Genomic DNA, 23,756 nt, shown 5'->3' with positions numbered 1-23,756 from the left:
TCGATTAAAGAGAAAATGCAACTTAAATTATTGATGATAAATTTTCTACTGAAATTGCTGTCAGGCAGAGGAGAAGATAGTGTAATTTTCCAGGAAACAATCATTAATGCCAGAATCATGGTCATAGATAGTTGCTATTTCTGTTGGAAATGAGAGGTAAATTCTGTGGAGCTGGGTAATCAAAAAAACGTAGCAGACAAATGAATAAGTGAAACTTTGCTTTGGATTACTAACAATTGTTAATAACATTGTTAGCTAAACTGAAATCATAGTTACTTGCAGCTTAAAGTGCAGAAACACAATCACGTTTTATTATTAAAAAGCTAGTAAAAAGAAAGCACCAAGCTTACAATTGTTAGCCATTAATTTGTTTTTCCAGTTGAGATGTGGTCAGTAGTACCAGTCCCAAATTCTGCAAACTTAATTGTGCTTAGAAAAAGAGATTACAATACAGAGCCAGAAAAAAGAGTGCACAGGTAAATGGTCATTAATTTTTGCTTTACAAGTTTCAAGTGGAAAGATTTGATTATATTTTATGACAAATACAAAAGCCAAAAAGTTACAAGGTTTACGAACGAAAGATAACAAACTGGCAAATCTAACAATACAGACTTATTTGAACAATAGCACAATGAAAATACTACATTAAAAAAAACAAAAAATGCACACTGGGCATCCAGTCAGCATCTGAAAATGAAAGTAAGGTTACTGTCTCTGTAGAAACTGCCAAAGGCTCCCAACTGAATAGTATCTAAAAATATAAATTGAATGCTTCATGTTGAGATCATTTACCAGTTTTTCCAGAGAAGTTTACCATCTTTCACTATTAAACACTGGCTAAACATCATTTGGATAAGGCCTGCAATTTTGGTTTTAACTTTAGATTTCTAGTATTCACTGTTTAACTTCGACATTACTACAAGACAAGTGCTGCCTTCATTCCCATGATGCTTCATTCATAATCATTTCACTGCTCTTTCTGTAAATTACTATAGCTCTAATGAGAAATCAAGTCTTTGTGCAGCATCATCTTTTTTATTTGTGAGCTTAGCAACATGCAGGGGAGATAACCCCATGCACAGGATTTGTGAAAGCCTTTAAATTAAAAAAAAAATTTAAAGGTAGAATTTCCAAAAATATAGCAAAAGGGGTAAAGGTTGCTACCCCATGCCTTCACAGCCTGAATGATGAGAGAACAGCTGCAAATTGGCATCAAGATTTTCTGGTTAATAGGACAATGCTAAAAGATTTAAAAGGCTACAACTCAACTGAACCTTAGAATAGTCTTTAAAGAGATATTACTATGGTGGCAGGTATGACTACAAAGAGCAGAATATGATCCTAGGGTCATGTGACATTTTGCCAAGTAACAACGGCTGTCATTGCACATTTGCCTGTATATGTTAAATCATTCATTGAGGAAAAGAACAGCAAAAGTCACAACTTGTAAACTTTGTTTTGAAATGATCACATCAAAGCTAAAACAAAGAATGGGGGGGGGGGAAGAAAGCTAAAATCGAGAAAAATGATGAATGAACTGGAAACTATTTATTATTATAGCAGTCTCTTCTTTACAGATCTGATAACAGCTTTGAAGTATATACAAACCTTTACAGCATTTTTAATACAAAAAAAACCTGGTTCCCCAACAGTTGAGACACCAGTCTCTTTATGAAATGAAGTGCAGCACAGCAGTATATTGAAAAGCAACAATGAACTAGTTAACGAGGTCACCCGCTGTACTTTTTCACTTCTCAGCACATTACAGCAGACAATTAGAAGGGCAGTTGAAGCAGCTCTGGAAGACATGGATTGTTAGAGCTGTACCATGCCGTTGCATTAAACTGGACAGCCTTATAGACTAGTAGCTACCATTGGAGGTTACATGGGCTGTAACATGCATTTCCAGATTGAGGCGAGTTAAATGTGACTGTCATTGCAATGTTTCAGACAGAATGATCTTTACTACCCAGATTACATTTATGAATAGAAAAATCTGCAACAAGGCCATTTGTTCTCATATAATTGTTTGAAATGTACACATAGTACCTCGTGCTGGCCGGCTGACACATATATAGTTACATATCTAATAGAGTTGAAACATCCATCTCCATGTCTTCACATGTTTTGAAATAGAGGCCACTTCTGAGTTTAGATCGATAAGCATGCAATGAGAACATACACAACTAACATCACAGTGGAACTGAAATTTGCAAATGTTCCAGTAGACTTCACAACTAAAAAGATTCACAGACAAAATAAAAATAAAAAAAAATTGAATCATCATAACTTGTGTCCTTTCTTTAAACATGAGATATTTTCTGCGATTCCTTAGCTTGTTTGCAACTATATAACCATTTAATTACTCTTGCATTCCTTTCCACTGCTGAAATACCATAAGGAACACGGTCATTTGTTTCTTCATCATCCGTCAGGTCATCGTTGCTTCGTCGCGACTGCTCACAGTCCGAGCTGATCATGCTTGCACTGCGAAAGTTCAGAGAGATTATGTCCGAATTTGCCCTTGTGAAATTCTCCATTCCAATGTTTTCAAGTTCTTCAGGATCCAGTCCACAGTAGTTAAAGAATCGCTCCACGTCTGCATTGGCACGAGCATATCGATCGCTGAGGTCAGACTTGGAGCGGTGGAGTGAAGGCCTTCTGCCAGGGTTGGTTGTCAAGTCCGGGGTGGGCTGTGGCGGCGACTTGGGCACATTACAGGTTGAAATATTAGGTTTGGGTAGAACAGGAGGGGCAGAACTGCTACTGGGTATTGGCTTTAGCGGCCTCCCTTCCACCACTCTTCTCACATCAGCGGAACTGCGAGAAATATGCAGGGCTGAATCACTAACTTGGTCTTCAAACAATCTTTTGGTTACATTCAGATTGCCTCCTTGTGGGCTACCCTGGCTTTGATTACTGTACACGCGAATGGATTCTGTGAACGTGCGCCGACTAATTTCTGTGGAGGCAGGTCTATGCTGGGGCCAGTTCCGTGTGCTGTGTTTATGTACTGAGCCAGAGGTAGAACTTTCTGAACTATTAATTATGTTTTTCAGGATTTCCAGGTTTATGTTCTCTCTTTTAGCACTGCTGTCCACCTTGTGATTATTAGACAGCTTCTGCAAAGGGGTACCAGCCGCCCGCCTGACTGCTGGGCAGACGGGAGGCTTTGCCAGCACAGCTGGTTTCACGGGCTCCTGCTTGGCATTGATGACTTCTTGACTCTTCACGTATTTTGCTTTGTCAGCTTCGAGCCGCTCGACAGCACTAAGTCTTTTGGGGTTGGGCTCTGCCTGCCTTCGGAAATAGTCAGGCCCTTTGTTCAGGATACGAAGAGGAACCGCTGAAGTGAACGTGGTTGTCGAACCAACAGGTTTGACCATGCTATCTGCTTGTAGCATTTCCGTAGGCATGTTCGATGGCCTTTCTCCAGCAGCCGTCTTGGAATCCGAGTTCAGCAACTCCAAATGCACCGTGTTGAATCGTGTACATCAAGCAGACTGGAGAGAGGACGTCTTTTGCTGCAAGGATCACCAGTGGGGCCTCATCTTATAGCTCATTAAATAACAGTATGTTCTCTTTAAAGCCAGTCTTTGTACAAAGGGCCACTAGACTCAAGTCTGTATTAATCTGCTCTGCTGATTCTATTTTTTAAGCTGACTGAGAGACGTGGGAGACTTGTCTGTTCTTTTATACACAACTCCAGCCAGTGATCTGAAACACAGAATAATGAACCATGTGTTAGTATGACAGCAACTTAATGAAAAAAAAATATAGAAAAACTGAATAGCTGGTATGGAGTCCAGCAAATAAACAGGCATAAACATTATAAGTGTCCTGATGGATCCCAAATCAAATTTCTGAATGGTGACATTTTAATATTGTTGCCTGGACCAGCAATTATTTTAACACTTTATACCAACTCATTAGACACAACATCTCTGAAGCTAACAGTGAACACCATAATGGGCTACAATAACATGGGGAATAAAGGAAAAAGGGTGGGCTCCTACTTCTCATTGAAGCACATCTGCTGTATGTATATACACTGAATTGGGATAAGGAGTGTCAAATTGGTTTGGTTTTAATTTGTAAATCTGAGCTCTGCATGATTGCATTGACGCTCTGCAGTCTTGAACTTCATCATTTTAAGGTTAAGCAGCTGTTAAGTGCCTGAGGAGCAGGAAAGCAGTATTATTATGTGTCACACTAACGATCATGGTAAATGTTACTCTAACTTCAAATTATTTCAAAAGTGACATAATTAACTCATCCTTCTTCAAAAACACAAAATATATATTTGGTACTTGCATATTTTAAGTTATTGCCATACATGTTTTTACACTAACATCACTGATTTTAATTCTCCAGAAAATGGCACTCCACTTCAGCTTCTTTAGAACTGCGTGATAGCTCACATATAAAGAGCAGAGCTCATCTGTGCATTTACAAACAAGAGAAAATCTGCCTGTGCTGGAAATCCAAGCAACACACACAAAATGCTGGAGGAACTCAGCAGGCCAGGCAGCATCTATGGAAAAGAGTCCAGTCCTCGTGTCGGGCAGAGATTCCTCATCAAGACTGGAGAAAAAAATGTCAAGAGTCATCTGTGCATTCGCGTGTGAGCTAGACACAGACAGTAAGAGGTTTTTACTACTGTACCGTAAAAAGCACGTTGCCCTGTATTGTGGCTAATGTGGTCACCACTTACACTCATCGTCTACCCACTCTCACCCGATGTGGGCTCCGCGGTGCACACTTCCAAAAGGACGCCAACTCGAATCTGGTCGCCAAGGCCCTGCACAACACTTTCCAATTAGGCAGAAATTCTCTGACAATTTGAACTTCTGTAACGGTTCCTGATATTCACTCAAACATAGACTAATAAAAATTAAACTTCCTTTTAAAAGGATCTCAAAATACCATAATTATCAAACAAAAAATTAAAAAATATAATAGCTGTTCTAACGAAGTCACGGAAGTATCTCTGACCTTCATCAAGCTCAGCAGGCAGATCTGGAAACTGAAGTTCACACTGAACCATTAGCTTTGAGTCATTCAATGGTGGAGCATTGTTGGTTGCAAACAGCTAGAACCCCAAACTCTACAAAGGAACAAACAAGTGACCCAAGTGCAAGGAATGACCATTTCCAACTGTTTCTAACCATCATTTCAAATATCTAATTTATACACATCTGTCCGTTGCATGCTCAGCATGCTCAAGGACCCCCACCATCAGGGTCATGCTCTCTCCTTACTGATGACATCAGGAAGGAGTTACAAGAGCCTGAGGTCCCACACCTCCAGCTTCAGGTGCAAGTTATTATCCTTCAATCACTGGGCTCAAGAACCGGTGTGAATAACTTAACTTCCACTCACCCCAACGTTGAACTGACACCACAAGCTATGGACTCACTTTCAAGGACTCTACAACTCATTTCTTAATATTTATTTATTATTATTATTTTGTTTTTGTATTTGCACAATTTGTTGTCTTTTGAACATTGGTTGCTTGCTCCTCTTTGCCTGTGTGCAGTTTTGCATTGATTCTATTGTTTCTTTATATTTATTGTGAATGAAAAATGAAGAATATTGTGAAGAAAATGAATCTCAGGGTAGTATGTGCAGTGACGTTTATGGAATATGATAGTAAACTTACAGTTAAATTTGAAGATTGACACTAAGTTCATTCCTATTTGTCCTGTTCAACCCTGAAAGGTCTGATGTAACTGACCATCCATTTTTACAGGTATGGATAAAAGTCAAAAATGCAATTTGAGTGAGGAAATTAGATAATTAGCAAACACTGAAATGGCAATTCAAAGTCCACTGACAGGTTTGAGTTCAGCAGCAACTAAATATTGCTAACGGAGGCTTTGGTTTTGTTTCACTGCTGCCCAGGGAGTTGTAGGAACATTATTTGTGTCTGCATAAGGCCTGCAACATGCACAACAGCCCAGTCAGATTTTTGGATGAAATATCATCTAATGATCCCCAGCTACTTCAAGCCCCTGGGGAAAATTGCAGTACAATGAGGAGCATATATTTTAAACAAGAGTAAGAAATACTGCTTATCCCTCTTATTTTGCAAGAACCACTGCAATAAACAGAGAAAAATGCCAATTACCAGTGTGACTGCGGTTGCGTGTGGGTTGGGTGCAGATCGGAAATGATCATGAGGGAATATCTTTTGTAGCTACTTTTGAAAAGGAATTAGTTGGAAGAATATTGTTGCTAAGTGTTCAAGATGAGGTTTTTTTAAATTCAGAAGGATATCCTATTAAGGCAAACATCATTGTCATTTTGTGCACATTATGATTCTTGTGAGATTTAAAAGTGAGCAGAAATGAACAGGCTGGATTTCAGTTCGGCAGTACACTGTGTTTTTCCATTGTTTTCCAAGCCTCATGAACAAGACAACCTTTTACCCGGCTTTCTTTCTTTTTTGCAATCTTCAAAAAAAAAAAGATTGGAAGCTATGGGAAAAAAATAATCAAATTTGATCTTATCTCGATCCAGGCTCTCTTGATCCAAAATAGGTTTGTGTTTCTGCCTTTAGTGATCTAGTATTTTATGAAGAATGACACAGATTGCAAGTACAGTTATTCTGAGGAGCTAAGAATAGAGAATGGAAAGTGAGACTAGTAGTAACAACCCCAAAGAAATCAATCAAATATACTACTTTTATGTGCAGCTACTGATATAATGAAAGAATCTGCGTCAGCTAATTTGCACCCTCTAAGCTCCCATAAACAGCAATGTGATTGCAGCAAAACAATTTGTTTCAGTGATTTTGGATACAAGATACATATTGGCCGGCGTGCTTGGGATATTTCCACTAATGCTCTTCAAAATTGAGCCTCAGTTTATTTTACTTCAGAGATTACAGAGTGCCTCAATTGCTAGCCTAATCTATTGAAATGGAAGCTGTGACCAGCCATCTAACTGCATTGTGCAGGTTCAGACGTTCCTGACTTATCGTTTGAACACCAGAAGGTGTAAGTCAGGATGATGGCAGAACACAGAGTCCGGTGAAGCCCAATTTTGTACTTCCCATTATCACCAGCATGTGTCATGAAATTTGTTCACTTAGCAGCAGCCGTTCAGTGCAATACATAACATAGAAGAAAAAATATAAATGATAATAAGTGAATCAATTACAGTATACGTGTATTGAATAGATTAAAAATCATGCAGAAAACAGAAATAATCTATATATTAGAAAAGTGAGGTAGTGTTCAAGGGTTCAACGTCCATTTAGGAATCGGATACCAGAAGGGAAGAAGCTGTTCCTGATTTGTTGAGTGCGTGCCTTCAGGCTTCAGTATCTTCTACCTGATGGTAACAGTGAGAAAAGGGCATGTCCTGGGTGCTGGAATCCAGGAATAATGCACAAATGTGTACTGTACATTGCAAATACAGCTTCCAGCTCTACACCAGTATGCAGCCTGAGTCAGAGCAAGAACAGGTGTTTTTCCTTACATTCACTTAATTATTTTAACAATTTACCAGCAATTACAAGTTTTTTTGCAAATAATTACTACTACTTTTACTAATTTAATATGACTTGTTTTCAGATGTCTCCAGTTAGCCAACAAAAGGCCAATAAGCAGTCCCAGGCAAGGGCTCTCAAGCTCCTCCACCTAAGGACAAATCACTGTTCATAGACAACATGTGCACGTACAGGCAACTGTGGCTGGCTGGACTTCAGCATAATTGGCCACAAATCACAGAGCCTGGCACTGTGTGGAAGACCTTTGCTTCAGCAACACAACACTAGCACAGATTACTTGTGCACTCAAGTCTTTAGAGTGGGACTTGAACCAACAATCTTTTGATGCCTAGCTATGCCCCTGCTGAATTGATGGAAGAATGACACAAGCATGATGGGCCAAAACATTTCAGTAGTTTACTTTTCAAAGAAGAGAATTGTAATTCCTTGGTTTTGATTGATTCTATTTCAAGGGCTGAGCTTTGACATGGCATCAGAAAGGAGCTGTCAAGTATGCATTGGGACACATTATTTCCTGGCGAAGGTGCAATTGGTAAGTGGGAGCCTTCAAAAGTGAAATTTTGAGAAAACAGAGTTTGTACAGTCCCGTCAGAACAAAAGGCAAGGATAACAGGTTTAGGGAACTTTAGCATTAGAAGGTATGGTCCCTAGGGCTTCTGCAGATAAATTAAAAGCAAAAGGATAGCAAGGAGTAATATGGGTCCTATGAAAGGTCAGAGTGGTCACCTATGCATACAGCCAAAAGAGATGGGGAAGATCTTATATGGAATTTTTACATCTGTATTTATTTGGCAGACAGACACAGAGTCTATAGAATTGAGTTACAGGAAAAGTTTGTACAGTTTCGGACTTTAAGAGGGGTGGTCCCTGGGCCAATGCTGCTGGGACACAAGCTGGGGTCAACTGGGTTGCCTGGGCGAGGTGTATGATGTTGAAATCGGAAACACCCGATGACCCCAGGTTACATCACTGATGATGTGTCCCAGCGCATCCGCAGGATGTATCTCAGAATCACTCAAGCTGGCTGAGCCAGTGACTCCCAGGAACAGGCTGGGTGATGACTGGAGAGATAGTTGACAGCTCGGGAAGACGGCAAGCGGGGCAGGGAGGGGTAGCAGCCCAACCTGCATCTTCTGTGAAGAAGAACCCAAGAAAGCTACAGATAAACCATGTGAAAGAAACCCCCAGGGCAGCCCAAGGGGGGTGGGGGAAGGAGATGAGCACCCCAATAGGATGGACCTAATAACAACGACTAAGGCAAATGGATTATCGACGACGAGAGAGACAGAGAGATAGATGCATTTGCGGCAAAGTTTGTAAGGACAAGTGCGGCCTAAAGACCCATCAGGCCAGAATGAAGGGCTTGGAGCAGGAGAGTGCTGCGCAGCGCACAGGAGTTTGCCTGGTGAGACGCAGGAGCCCAGCCTGGAGTCGCCCCACAGAGCCCAGAGCCTCCAAGTGCCAGCAGCTGTGGTCCCAAACAACATAGTTCAGCAGTGCCGGAGCACGTGGCCCCAGCCAGCAACAAGAAAGAGTGGCTCCATTTTGATGAGGATATAGTAAGGATCATAGAATTGACAGACGGCTTCAGATAATGACCACCATCATTGTCAGCTTTGCCAGAGAAGTTTGTAACTGAGGAGGGAAAGATCACCAGATCCCAATACACTATGAAACTCAGGGCGGCCCAGATCCACCGACTGCACCAAGAGCTCCGGTCCCTGGCACGGCAGTTCAGGGTAGCAAAGGAGGAGGAGAAACCTCCCCTGGTTGAGCCCTGGATCATCTGCAGGAAGAAGCTGATGACCCTGTGCAGAGCAGAATGGCACAGGAGGCGACAAAGAGAAAGAGCGAGGAAGCAAACTGCCTTCATAGCCTATTCATTTGGTTTTACAAAACAGCTCCTAGGGCAGAAACGCAGCGGCTGCCTTGTGTGCTCTAAAGAAGAGGTGGACCATTTCCTCCATACCATCCTGAGCAACCCTGCAAGGGAGCAACAGCCGGGCCTCCACAGAACCCTTACAAGCCAACCACTCCCTGTAGTGGAGTTCGATGTGAGGGAGCCCACCCGGAAGCAAGTCCAGGAGGTTGTGTCCTCAGCCAGAGTCAGTTCTGCGCCAGGATCCAGCGAAGTACCCAACAAGGTGTACAAGCACTGCCTGGATCTTCTCAAGATTCTCTGGAAGATTCTGCGAGTGATCTGGCGCAGGGGGACTATGGCAGACCAGTGGAGGGGTCTGGATCCCCAAGAAGGAAAATTCATCAAGCCTGGAGCAGTTCAGACCCATCTCGCTGCTTAGTGTGGAAGGGAAAATCCGCTTTAGTGTCTTGTCCCGCCGGATGATGGCCTTTCTTCTCAAGAACGCTTATATCGATACCTCAGTGCAGAAGGGTGGAATTCCCGGAGTGCCTGGGTGCCTGGAACACAATGGAGTAGTCACCCAGCTGATCAGGGAGGTGCACATGGGGAAGGGAGACCTGGTCATACTTTGGCTAGATCTCGCCAATGCGTATAGGTCAATACGTCACAAACTGGTGGAGTTAACACCGGACCAATACCATGTTCCCAGAAAGTTCAAGGACCTCATCCTGAATTACTACAAGAACTTCAGACTGAGAGTCACTTCTGGAGCTATGACATCAGGCTGGCATAGGCTGGAGAAGGAGATTATAACTGGATGCACAATCTCCGCTATTCTCTTTGCACTTGCCATGAATATGATGGTCAAGGCAGCTGAGACAGAGTGTAGAGGCCCGCTGACCGAGTCTGGTGTTTGGCAGCCCCCGATCAGAGCCTTTATGGATGACCTCATTGTCACGACAACCTCAGTACCTGGCAGCAGGTGGATCCTCCAGGGTTGGAAAAGCTCATTGCATGGGCAAGGATTAGCTTCAAACCAGCTAAATCTAGGTCCATGGTGCTGAAGAAGGGCAAAGTGGTAGACAAGTTTCGTTTTACCTTGGATGGCACTACCACTCCATCTATCACCGTGAAGACAATCAAGAGCTTGGGGAAGGTCTTCGACTGCAGCCTCAGAGATGCAGCTGCCGTTCGATCAACTTCCAAGGAGCTTGAGAGCTGGCTCAATATGGTGGACGTCAGGTTTACCTGGAAGGTTCAAAGCCTGGATTTCCCAGCATGGCATCCTACCCTGAATCCTATGGCTGCTTCTGGTATAGGAGGTGACTGTGACAACTGTGGAGTTGCTGGAGAAAGGTCAGTAACTACCTTCAAAGGTGGCTGGGCCTACCTTGTAGTCTGAGTGGCACAGCACTGTATGGGAAGCACAATAAGCTGCGACTTCCCTTCAGCAGCCTGGACGAGGAGTTCAGGGTTTCCCGCACAGGAGGGGTGCTGCAGTACAGGGATTCCAAGGACCCTAAAGTGGCAGCAGCAGGTATCCAGGTACGGACAGGCAGGAAATGGAAGGCATGGGAAGGGCTGATGGTAGCAGGACCCCGGCTGAGACACAGGGCTCCAGTGGGGACAGTGTCAACTAGACGAGCAGGGCTGGGCTCCGTCTCACAACCTCGCTATGACAAGGCCAAAGGCAAGGACAGACGCCAACTAGTCTTGGAGGAAGTGCAGGCTGGTACTGAAGCAGAGAGGAATAACAGGATGGTGGGCTTGCGTCAGCAGGGAGCATGGGCAAGGTGGGAAGGTGCGCTGGCGCAGAAAATCTCCTGGTCTGACATCTAGCCGGCAGAACCCCAGCGCATTAAATTTATGATCCAGTCTGTCTATGATGCCTTCCCAAGCCCTGCAAACCTCCAGGTCTGGGGCAAGAGCGATACACCAGCATGTCCTCTCTGTCCAGGGAGAGGATCACTGGAGCACATCCTCAGCAGCTGCCCTAGGGGGAAGGTTACTACCGGTGGAGTCTTGACCAGGTGCTGAAGGCAGTGTCAGAGAGCATCGCGATGGCCATGACCACCAGCAAACAGAGTGGTCAGAGCTGGAGCACAACCCCTACATCAGCCCAGACCAGCATCGTCATCGGGCCTGCTTAGCGCCGCAGCAGATTGGCTGCTTCAAGCTGGGGAGGCAGCTGAAGTTTCCCCACCAAATAGCAGCAACTTCACTGAGACCGGATGTGGTCCTTTCTTCAGTGTCCTCGAAGCAGGTTGTCCTCGTCGAGTTGATAGTTTCCTGGGAGGACCACATTGAGGAGGCAAATGAGCGGAAGGGGGTCAAGTACCAGGAGTTGGTGGAGCAGTGCTGGAGGCTGCGAGCCCATTGAAGTGGGGTGCACGGGTTTTGCCGGCTGCTCACTCTGCAGAGTCTACACCCTACTTGGCAAATGGTCAGGACCGCTGAGAGCCTCCAGATGGCCATGAATCAGGAGGAGTGATCCGTGGGCCAATGCTGCTGGGACACAAGCTGGGGTCTGATCAGCTCCGGCTGGGTCACCTGGTCAATGGTGTATGATGTTGAAAGACCCAAAATACCCGATGATTCCAGGTTACAGCACTGATGAGGTTTCCCAGTGCATCTGCAGGATGTATCTCAGAATCCTAGAACATATTAGACTGAGGGGAGATTTGATAGAGCTATGAGGGGTATATTTAGGGTAAAATCAAGCAGGCTTTTTCTGCTGAGGTCAGGTGGGACCAGAACGAGAGGTCTTTGGTTAAGAGTGAAAAGTGAAATATTTAAGGGGAACAAGAGGGGGAACCTTCCATTCAGAGGATGGTGTGAGTGTGGAACAAGCTAGCAGCACAACTGCTGGATGTGGCTTTGATTACACCATTTAAGAGACATTTGGTTAGGTACAGGAATGGGAGGGAGTGGAAAGCAATGGTCTGGGTCCAATGGAACTAAGCAGATTAATAGTTCAGCACTGACTAGATGGGCCAGAGGGTCTCTTTCTGAGCTGTAGTGTTCTATGGCTCAACAATTAAAACTCACATTTTAATTACCAATTGGCCTGCCCAAGCCCTTCTATAGTTTAAAAAAAATCCTCGTCCAAGACAGAGTGAGAAACAGGGTCACCTCAGTCAAACAAATGAGATATATGAAAACCAATGCAGATTGCTAATGCAATGACATTTTCCCACAGAAAGATACTGATTCACTGAATGTTGTATTTCTATTTCAATAGCTACAAATGCAATAGAATCAGACAAAATGTAATATTAAAAGCAAACTAGACTGCAAACATTAAACGTAAAACTCCTGCTGTTATTATGAGAAAACAGCACAAGTATTATGAGAGTATCAAATGAAGAATGTAAGAGGAAAGGATGGGGATGGGCATGTGGCTCAGCTGATCTCTATATGAGGCTCACATGATAGACATAAGCACTTCATGGGACGGGTCACGTTTCTTTCAGCTTGGATCAAAGATAAAAAGCAAGTTTTGCAATCGATGCCATTATCATGTGTTAGGTTACTGTACACATGAACCCACCACATAGTACACACTGAGAAAAGCTGCCAATATGCTGACACATGTAGTATTCTGTGATCTTGCACTTAGTAACAGGAGGATGCGATTTGGTGCTGCCGAACTAGCAGATTTTCCGCACTACTGGATGTTATCAAAAGTAAATTTTCCAGGGAACCTGTAAGGGGTGAAGCTCCAAAAGGAGTCTGAAAGGAGCATCAGGAGTTCCAAATTGTTGGATAGCAGGTTACTGGAGTGGCTCTGATTGAATGAGGTAACACACGGGTCCTTCCATGTCTGAACTCTACTCCACCAGACAGGAAATTCGAGATTTGGAGCATAGTGGCATTCAAAAAAAAAGGGATGTGGTCAGTGGAGGGGAACTGAAATTGCTTATGATTCATCCCCCAATTTGGCAGGTTCTCCTCCTTCTCTCCATACAAGAGGCGGTTTCCTTTTCATCCTTCTGCAGCAACAAAGGAGTTATGCTGGTGCCTCGATTCCCACCATACCTGGAGCCCTCTGTTTAATCTTCAGTGTAAACACCTTAAATTTTGTCCGAAAATGTGAAGCATCACGACCACTCAGTATGTATAATTGTTGGACTTATTCCAGACATTCCGATTTGAGGATTTTCCTCCAAATGTGTGCAATCCCTGGATATGACTGAGGGAAGTGTCAATAACTGTGAAAACGCATAATGTTTAGGACAAAACGCTAGCTATGTTGCACCCAAAACCTTATTCAACGTTCAAAGTCAATTTATTTATCAAAGTGCGTATATTTCACCATATTCAACCCTGAGATTTATTTTCTTGCAGGTGTTCACAGTAGAACAAAGAATTACAGTAGAAATAATGGAAAACTACAAAGGCAGACGTCGCCAATGTACAAATGACAAAAAAGCAAATAATAATAATGAAAATAAAGAATACTAAGTACATGAGTTATTTTTAGTAAATCTAAAATTCCCAAAGGAGGAGCTTAGTTTATTAGGCAATAAGGGCCATTTTGCATCAATTGTGGACCACCAAAACTGCTAATAAGGAAAACACTATGCCCACCAGCTTTCTGACTCGTGTTCCCCTCTAGCCTTCAGTACTGCTAGCAAGGCAGTAGAATTTTGGAAATTATTTTTCCCCACTGATACTGACACTGGAGTTGAATTCAAGTTGGAAAATGTGATCTATTGGGAGATCTGACTGAATTTTAAAGCAAAAATATTGGTCCAGGAACGTGAATCCAAGGCAATAATAAGGAACAACCCATCAGCAGCACCATAGACGTGTAGACCACTGCAGTCAATGCGAACACCCCTGACCGGAGAACTAAAGGTCCGGCAGTGGTGGAGGTATCACTTCATTGACTGAGGATTCACTCTCAGATGACTTCCCTACAACTTCCGGATTACTTTTTTCCCCCAGTTCCTTAAATTTCCAAAGATTAGCTAAATTAAAAATTCAGGGGCTACCAACTTGGTATGGTAATCAGTTTTGATAGTTTAGTTCTGGACAGTATAAATAGCTACACAAAGAGCAGAGTTCCTGTTGGATCACTGATTAACTTCTGCACGTGCAAACCGAATGCTAACAGATATGAAGATAAATAAATAAATATTAAATAAATAAAACTGCTTTAAATGAGAGTGGCTGATTGAGGACTGAATAAACTTTTGGCCAGTAACTGAAACAGAGCAACAGGGCTATGTTCTAGTTGTGGTCCAAGTGGAACGGACAAGAAGTCTGAAAATTTATACAAAATTCATTTTAAATGAGGAATGATCTTTCATCATCTATAAAATCCCTGTGTCAACGTTCCTACCTTACATTTGCTGTACGTATATTAAAGTACTTCACAACTTTAACAAAGCAAGGCAGTGTTAAACTGAATACAAATTTATACCATATCCAAGAGGAGTATCACTCAATGCTCCCTCATGAATTTCCTGAGCAGCTTCCCAGAAACCAAATCTCTGATTTACTGCCAGTGTACGGAATTAGAATGTGCAATTCTCTGCAAGAGCCACCTAATCCTGAAAATTTTGCTGCATTTGCATTCCACATGACTTCTCCCACTTGATCGCTGTAACTTCAATGTTAAAAGCTGCTGAAAAGGCACATAAGTTGCAATTTGTGGAGCTTTTCTACGGAAGATTCAAAATTGTTCAATGTTACTTCCTGAACACAAATGTAAGCAGAAAGAAATAACTTATTCTGGACCCAATGTGCACAAAAAAACCGCAGAAGATAAATAGCACAATAATGATAAAAAAAACAAGCTAGTTTAGATACACAGATTGGTTGTACTTCCATAAAGTTGCACCAGGCTGTGCATAAGGAGACTGATGGAAAATAATAAAGTAATGGTGGAGTTAGTGAGTGGAGGTATTGATCAGCCTTACTGCTGCGGGAAAATAGCTGTTTTTGAGCCTGTTGGTCCTGGCATGGGTACTACGTAGCCTCCTCCCTGATGGGAGTGGGACAAACCGTCCAGCAGCAGGGTGTGTGGGATTCTTCATGATGAAGAAGGGTCTCGGCCCGAAACGTCGACAGCACTTCTTCCTATAGATGCTGCCTGGCCTGCTGTGTTCCACCATCATTTTGTGTGTGTTGTTGTTTGAATTTCCAGCATCTGCAGAGTTCCTCGTGTTGGTTCTTCATGATGTTACTGGCCCTTTTTTGGCACCTTTCTGTATATATTTCCTTAACAGTAGGTAGGCTAGTGTCAGCGATGCATTGGCAAGTTTTGACTAGCCGCTGTATTTTCCTGTCCGCCGCAGTGCAGTTTCCACACCAAGCAATGATGCAGCTTGTTAGGATGTTCTCTACTGCACATCCGAAGGAAATTGTGAGCATGGATGTGCAAAACCCAGCTCTCTGCAGTCCCTTCAGAAAGAAGGGGCATTGGTGAGCTTTGTTGACTGTGTAGGATGCATTCTGAGACCACGGGAGATGTTGTGTGATGTGCACTCCTGGACTGATATCCAGAAACAGCATTCTGACATAAAAGTCTTTGCTTTCTAGCCGACTGTTATTACATTTGAACTCCACCACGATTGGTCCCAAGCCCGACTGCGAAAGGAAGAGTACTGAGCATGGGGCTAGCAACCCTATAACGTAAAAAACCAGTGCCGCAGAAATGCCAACAGAAGCTCCAGAGACCTCACCTCTGGAAGATGAAGGGAGAAGACGCAAGATGAGATGCTCCTGAGACCAACCTGAGAGACTGGCCCAGGACCGAGGTCTCTGGGGAACTGCTTTTGGTAGCCTATACCCCAGTGAGCATGGCGGGCTTAGGAAGATCCAAAGTGCATTTTTAAAGCAAAAAATGTATAACTTATACAGCCTTGTGATTTGATTGCTTTCAGGCAGTTGCAAAGCAGGGAACGAGTAAGTACCCAATTAAAAATAGTAAGACCTACCCCCAGAGGAAGAGGAAAAAAAACCAAATGTCTCAGTATTTTTTGCACAATAAATTACTTTGAAGTGCAATAATTGCTCTGTAGAAACCATATTTACTTTCCCAGCAGCAACAAACAAATACAATTCCAAACAACTAGAAATTACAATATAGGCACTTGCTTCAACCAGCCTTCTAATATAGATCTCAACAGCCAGGACCATACCTCAGACTGTTTTGTTTTTTTTTAAAACACAACCTACATCTGTAATTACACATATTTAATGACCAAAGTGTAATCTTTTCTTGCTATGCCAATCCTTTAGCAGTTTTGGGAGGCTGAGTAAGTTTTTGTCCAAATGGAAACAGTCGCAGACTAACCATAAGAGATGCCACGAGCCTAAAAAGAATTCTCTACTGAATGACCTAAATAGCTTTTCTTCAGATGAAGAGGTTTTTAAACTTATTTCTTCAAAACATAACAAATTTTATGGCTTTAAATAAAGCTTTCAACCTTTTTGTTGAAATACATGTTTATTTTTCCAAAATTGAAATATATTGTAACCCAAAGTTTGAGAGTGAGTGGGAAGAAAACCTTACTTGATTACAATCCTATTTACTAGTCTTAAAATATATTATACATTTATAAAGATGTCCTATGTCCAATTTTATTAAAGTCACAACATTCAAACTGAGCAGTTTCAAAAAGCTGACTTTTAACTTGTTAAAATGAAGAGCAATCTCCATCTATGTCATTCTGCCTTATACAAGACCACACTAAAAAAGCACTGATTTTGCATTGGGATTACTCTGTAAGCACTTTATCATCGAAGCTTATACTGTTCAGCCCTGACATAAACATGTTAAAAGGTAGGTCTGAAGAAATGCCTTGAAGAAAACAGGTGTGGTCTCATGGAACTGTATCAGAAGGACATTACTCAGGAGTTCATTCACTCTACCATGATGGTATTCATTGAAAGAACCACCTGCCAGGTTATGCTTCTTCACATACATATCAGCTATTGCTGAAATATGGTAAGCATTGCTGCCTCTTACTAACCTTTCAAGTACACCCTGGCATTGAAGAAGTGCCTCATTTTCTCTATAATCCTTCAATGATTTCCCTCCCCCCAATGTTTCTGACCTCTCAGCTAATAAGATTGGTTCAGCGTTTTCACTTTTGAACCTCTCAATTTTACACAACTCACAATCAGGTTTATTATCTCTGAAAGATGTCATGAAACCTTGGCTTCTGTACGTGCAGAGAAAGCATCTCAATCATTCCTCACAACTACAAGTCCCGGCGAGATCCCTGAGAATTTTATCTGCAGCCTTTTCCAGTGTTTGGGGAAAGTAACAGTTTTATTTGTAACTAAGAATTAGTTATGAAATCTCTGAGTTGGCACTTCATTTGCATCATGATGCAGAAACATACGTACAGTGGCATGGCAAAGTTTGGGCATCCCTGGTCAAAATTTCTGTTACTGTGAATAGTTAAGTGAGTAGAAGATCAACTGATCTCCAAAAGTCATAAAGTTGATGATGAAACATTCTTTTCAACATTTTAAGCAAGATTAGTGTATTATTTTTGTTTTGTACAATTTTTGAGTGGAAAAAAAAGAAAGGAGCACCATGCAAAAGTTTGGGCACCCCAAGAAATTTGAGCTCTCACATAACTTTTATCAAGGTCTCAGACCTTAATTAGCTTGTTAGGGCTATGGCTTGTTCACAGTCATCGTTAGGAAAGGCCTGGTGATGCAAATTTCAAAGCTTTATAAATACCCTGACTCTTCAAACCTTGTCCCAACAATCAGCAGCCATGGGCTCCTCTAAGCAGCTGCCTAGTACTCTGAAAATTAAAATAAATTCTGCCCACAAAGCAGGAGAAGGTTGCAAGAATAGCAAAGAGTTTTCAGGTAGCCGTTTTCTCAGTTCGTAATGTAATTAAGAAATGGCAGTTAACAGGGTCAAGTTGAGGTCTGGAAGACCAAGAAAACTTTCCAAGACAACTGCTCGTAGGATTGCTAGAAAGGCAAATCAAAACCCCCATCTGACTGCAAAAGACCTTCAGGAAGATTTATCAGACACTGGAGTGGTGGTGCACTGTTCTAATGTGTAGCGACACCTGCACAAATATGACCTTCATGGAAGAGTCATCAGAAGAAAACCTTTCCTTCGTCCTTACCACAAAATTCAGCATCAGAAGTTTGCAAAGGAACATCTAAACAAGCCTGATGCATTTTGGAAACAAGTCCTGTGGACTGATGAAGTTAAAATAGAACATCTTTGCAAAAGAACTTTGCAATGAGCAAAAGGTATGCTTGGAGAAAAAAAGAGTGCAGAATTTCATGAAAAAAACCTCTCCAACTGTTAAGCACGGGGGTGGATCGATCATGCTTTAAGCTCGTGTTGTAGCCAATGGCACAGGGAACATTTCACTGGTAGAAGGAAGAATGAATTCAATTAAATACCAGCAAATTCTGGAAGCAAACATCACACCGTCTGTAAAAAAGCTGAAGATGAAAAGAGAATGGTTTTTACAACACAGCATAATGATCCTAAACACACCTCAAAATTCACAATGGACTACCTCAAGAGGCTCAAGCTGAAGGTTTTGCCATGGCCCTCACAGACCCCTGACCTAAACATCATCAAAAATCTGTGGATAGACTTCAAGAGCAGTGCATGCAAGACGGCCCAAAAATCTCACAAATAGGAAGAATAGGCGAAAATCCTCCAAACAGGAATTGAAAGACTTATCTAGCTACAGAAAGTGTTTACAAGCTGTGATACTTGCCAAAGGGGGTGTTACTAAGTAATGATCATGCACGGTGCTCAAACTTTTGTTTTGGGCCCTTTTCCTTTTTTGTTATTTTGAAACTGTAAAAGATGGAAATAAAAAAGTAATCTTGCTTAAAATGTTAAAGAAATGTGTCACCTGTAACTTTATGCCTTTTGGAAATCAGTTCATCTTTTACTAGCTTAACTATTCACAGTAACAGAAATTTTGACCAAGGATGCCCAAACTTTTGCATGTCACTGTAAACTAATGAGAACTTACATTGAGCACTGGGAGAGTCAAGTGAATGTGCTGAGCAGTTGTGTGGAGTTCTCCAGCACATTTTCAATCCGAGACTCAGCTCGGAAAGGGTCTCGACTGTGTGGTCCCAGTACCCAAGAAGGGCCAACCTAAAGTCTTGAATGATTAGCATCCAGTGGCCCTGACCTCACACTTCATGAGGACGCTAGAGAGGCTGGTTCTGGCTCACCTTTGACCCCAGGTCAGATGAGCCCTCAATCCCATGCTGTTTGCCTGCTAGGAGCACATTAGAGTCGATGATGCTGCTATCTACCTGCTGAACAGAGCCTACTCCCATTGGGATAAGCAGGGCAACACTGTGAGGGTCATGTTTTTTGATCTCTCAATTTCCTTCAATGCCATTCAGCCCTCATTGCTGGGGAAAAGGCTCTATTCAATGCAGGATGGCACTTCCATTGTATCTTGGATAAAGGACTACCTGACTGGCAGACCACTGTGCAGCTTCAGAGAGATGTGTCAGACATGGCAATAAGCAGCATTGGGGACCACAGGGGACTGTATTGACCTCCTTGCAGTTTACCCTATATACATCAGACTTGAGATACAACACTGAGTCATGCAATCCGCAGAAATTCTCTAATGACTCAGCAGTATTTGGATGTATAACGGGAGGATGGGAGGATGAATACAGGGCCCTGGTGGAGGCCTTTCTCAAATGGTGCAAGCTGAATTATCTGTAGCTCAACATCAGTAAGACAAGAGATGGTGATTAACTTTAGGAAGACTAAGCCTGCAACTGCTCCCTGTTACTATTGATGGTAAGGACCTACAAGTACCTGCGGTTACAACTAGATGACAAACTTGAGTGAAGCATCAGCACATATGTTGTGTACAAGAAGGGTCAGAGTCACCTCTACATCCTGAGGAGACTGAGGTCCTTTGGAGTATGCAAGCCTCTCCCTCACACATTCAACCAGTCTGTTGTCACCAGTGCTGGGGCAGTGGCATCAGTAGAGGTGATACCAACAGGCTCAATAAACTGATTAGAAAACGCAAAACCATTATAGAGGTCAAACTGGACATAGTGGAGGCTGTGGTAGAACAAAGAAAGGACGCTACGGAAAATCCAGGAAATTGGATAATGTTTCTCACCCTCTGCTTGCCACCTTGACTGAACAGAGGAGCATTTTTAGTCATAGACTAAACCAACTGTGCTGTTCCAAAGAGTGCTAAACGAGGTCCTTCTTACCCTTGGCCATTAGGCTCTATAATGAGACAACCTATAGCCGGGAAAGTGATTGCCCCCTCCTGTTAGACTCTGTGTGGTAACTTATTTTTTATTCTTTCTTACTTCTCTTCTAATATTTGTATATCTGTGCACTTGCAATGCTACTGTGACACTGTAATTTCCTTTGGGATCAATAAAGTGTGTATTTATCCATTCTGCCGAGGCCACTGGATCACAGCAAAGTCAACGCAAGAAGCCATTCTGGCCTTTTCAGTCCTTGTCACTCTGAAATTGGATTATACTTTATTGTTTATGCTACTTCAAATGATTAATTTCATTTCAAGTCATTCTTAAATCAGAACAGAATGAGGAAAAAAAAATAGAAATTCCAATTAAAAATTAGATGCTTTGCTGAAGGTGGACAAGTTTAGGGAAGGGATGGTGTAATTATCTAATTCCAAGACTGTGACATGACATATTTTTTTCCACTAATTTATAAATGACATCGAGGAATTAGATTTTGAGTTATACATTTCTGGCACATTGCTTTAAAACATTTCTTTCAACACTGTTTCCTGTACGTCTACTAGTACATGCAAAAGCAAAAGCCAACACTGCTAATTCGCAACACTCCACCAGCCAATACGTTGTAGGTAATGGTTCACCCTGAACCACAGGTTCTGACCTGGGGTCCATAGACCCCTTGTTTAATGGTAATGGTCCATTGCATAAAAACAGGCTGGGAACCCCCACCCTTAACCTTACACCAAAATCAACTTCTTCAGAAGCTTGTTTGAAGAACAGAAATTGAAACATAGAAGTGTCTCCCAATTAGAGCAGGAAATGTTGCCCCTCCCACAGATAAACAAGTAGTCACGACAAGTCACATACAGTTTGCATGAATAAAAATCAACACCAGTCAATCAATATTAACTTAACACGGCCAATCAAGCGCAACAAAAACAAATTATTTTAAGGAATGATTCCTGGGAACTTTAAATGTACTCACCTTAAGATCTTTCACAACACAGGTTCAAACATGTGCAGTCTCAAATCTACTCCCTCCTCCTCCACCACTGCCCCACAAATCCCCTCATATGCACTGACCACAGGAGCCCAAAGCCTGAACTTTAGCCATGTGCCCACGAAGAACCCAGCAATTTTAATTAATTACTCCAAAACAAATCTAGAGGATTCCCCAGTCAAACATCATACAATGCTTTAAATTGGACAGGGATGAGAATGTGACAGAGATTAGGGTAAGGACAGAAAAGAGAAGACAGAAAGGTTTGAAGGAATGAAGGAGCACCATGATGAAGGAAAAGCAGAGGAATCGTGTGATTTTTAGTGAATCTTTGTGAAGATGAAAAGATGCAGAAGTGATTAGGAAATATTAGTAAATCAAGGCAGCTGAAGATTCACACTGGCTGAATGGAGTGGAACAAGTGTGGCAGGATCAGCTGGAGGAAACCAAAGTTATATTGATGAAGAGAATTAGCCACGCCAGACTGGCAACGTTATGGAAAAACAAACTGATGCTCTTCTGATGGAAAGGAAATGGACTCAAAGCTTCAAAGCGAATACTTTTAGACGTCTTTTCCCAGAAATTGGGTTTACTGGGATAACAGGTTAAACTACTGGATTAAATTGATAAAAATCCTTAGAACTCAAAACCTGGTGTCCTTAACCATAAAACAACAGAACTGTTGCAAACAATTGACACACGAAGGTCCTTCACAGAAGGAAATCTGCTGGCCTTCTCTGTTCTAGTTTGCTCCGTGACACTATATTCACCAAATAGATTCTTAATAACCTTTTCAGTTCAGGCATAATTACGGACGAACACTCAAACCAATAGTAAACTTTAGGCACTATAAAAAGCAAAACATTCTCAAGCATCAAGTTCATGAATTTCAATGATATTAAAAAGGTCCCATACAAAGTAAAGATAACTAAGATAGTGTGTAGGTATCTGTTAAGAGTTCATTGTTGTGCACACAATAACATCAGTATGTGCGACACAAAATATTATCTGTAAGAAATTATCACAGCTATTAATTCTTCATTCCAAAAACTGAAGAGAATCAATAAAACTACAATTTCCAACTTAAAAAAAACATTCACATGCGGGTATCAACTTGAAGCCAAATTCTCCAGATTTGACCTGGAAGCTCCAGTGATATGAAATTTACTGGAGCTTCTAGGACAAATATGAAGAATTCCTCGCTGAAATGATATGCAATATTTTGAAGTGGAGAGAGGGTGCTGGGGCTAGGGGTTGACACAGAAAGACTGATCTTACAGTTAATCTTTGGAGTGATGGAGAAATTATTAAAATAATTAAAGAAACTTCATTATTATAGGGCAGGACAAATGGAAGGTTGATGAGGTAAGAGCAAAAACCACCAAAAATGGCCACCATAGTCAGATTAGAGCACATCAATAAAAGGGAGTTTAAACCACATGTTGGCAAGTCAGAAAGGGACATTTAACAAGTAGAAGCTGATGGTATTCCAATGGAGAGGAAAGGAACCTAAAGCTCATTTCCAAGTTTAATTTGTACAAGTGCAAGTGCAGAAATCAAGATTACAATGGAGGATCAGTAGATCTGCTGCTACACTGTTCTGAAAGTAAGAATAAATATTTGGAGTATGGTGCTGATAAATTACTTGAGTGATGCTGCAAGCTACGCATAGAGGCAAGTAGAGAGCATCCCATCAAATCTATTTATGCTTTGTAGATGGTGAAATGGCTGTGCAGAGCTGCTTATTGCACGACCCAGCTCCTGACTTGCTCTTGCAGCCACAACAGCAGGTCCTTCTGAGTTTCTCATCAAAGCTGACATCAGACACTGATGGGGTGGAATATAATTATGTGAATTGCCTGTTGTTTGAACAGAGCGAATATTGCTTTCCACTTAACAGCTTGAGAATAAATGTTGAAACATGGGATCAGAGACTTCATTATCTATCCCTGCATGCAGATGATGTATTGCAACATGAAAAGCTTGTGTTTTTAAAAAGTCTAACTCTTTTTATGAATACAAACTGAAGTCATGGTACTTCACTCTCATCAACTAAAGCCTTAAATATTCTATACAGCACAACTATTCCAACCTGCCATTTATTACATCAGTAATTACAAATGAACAGCTATTTATTTAGCAATACAGCGCTGCGTGGGCCT

At 41.9% G+C, this 23,756-nt stretch overlaps 1 protein-coding gene and 1 pseudogene across 13 annotated transcripts in view; one reads left to right on the top strand and one right to left on the bottom strand.

The window, feature by feature from the left end:
* Nucleotides 1-289: 289 nt before the first annotated feature.
* Nucleotides 290-23,756, bottom strand: part of fam110b (family with sequence similarity 110 member B) — a 165,517-nt gene continuing 142,050 nt past the window's right edge. For all 13 annotated transcript variants that reach the window (XM_059981460.1, XM_059981475.1, XM_059981432.1 and 10 more), the window contains one exon: nucleotides 290-3,717. In XM_059981460.1, the coding sequence (XP_059837443.1) occupies nucleotides 2,304-3,416 (1,113 nt within the window). In that variant the 5' untranslated portion in view covers nucleotides 3,417-3,717 and the 3' untranslated portion in view covers nucleotides 290-2,303. The remainder of the gene's footprint in view (nucleotides 3,718-23,756) is intronic.
* LOC132400429 (uncharacterized) lies at nucleotides 9,099-12,565 on the top strand (annotated as a pseudogene).

This window comes from Hypanus sabinus, chromosome 1 (genome assembly GCF_030144855.1).
Source record: "Hypanus sabinus isolate sHypSab1 chromosome 1, sHypSab1.hap1, whole genome shotgun sequence".
Classification (NCBI taxonomy): domain Eukaryota; kingdom Metazoa; phylum Chordata; class Chondrichthyes; order Myliobatiformes; family Dasyatidae; genus Hypanus; species Hypanus sabinus.
The sequence above is the reverse complement of the archived record's forward strand: the minus strand, read 5'-3'. Positions and strand labels throughout refer to the sequence as shown.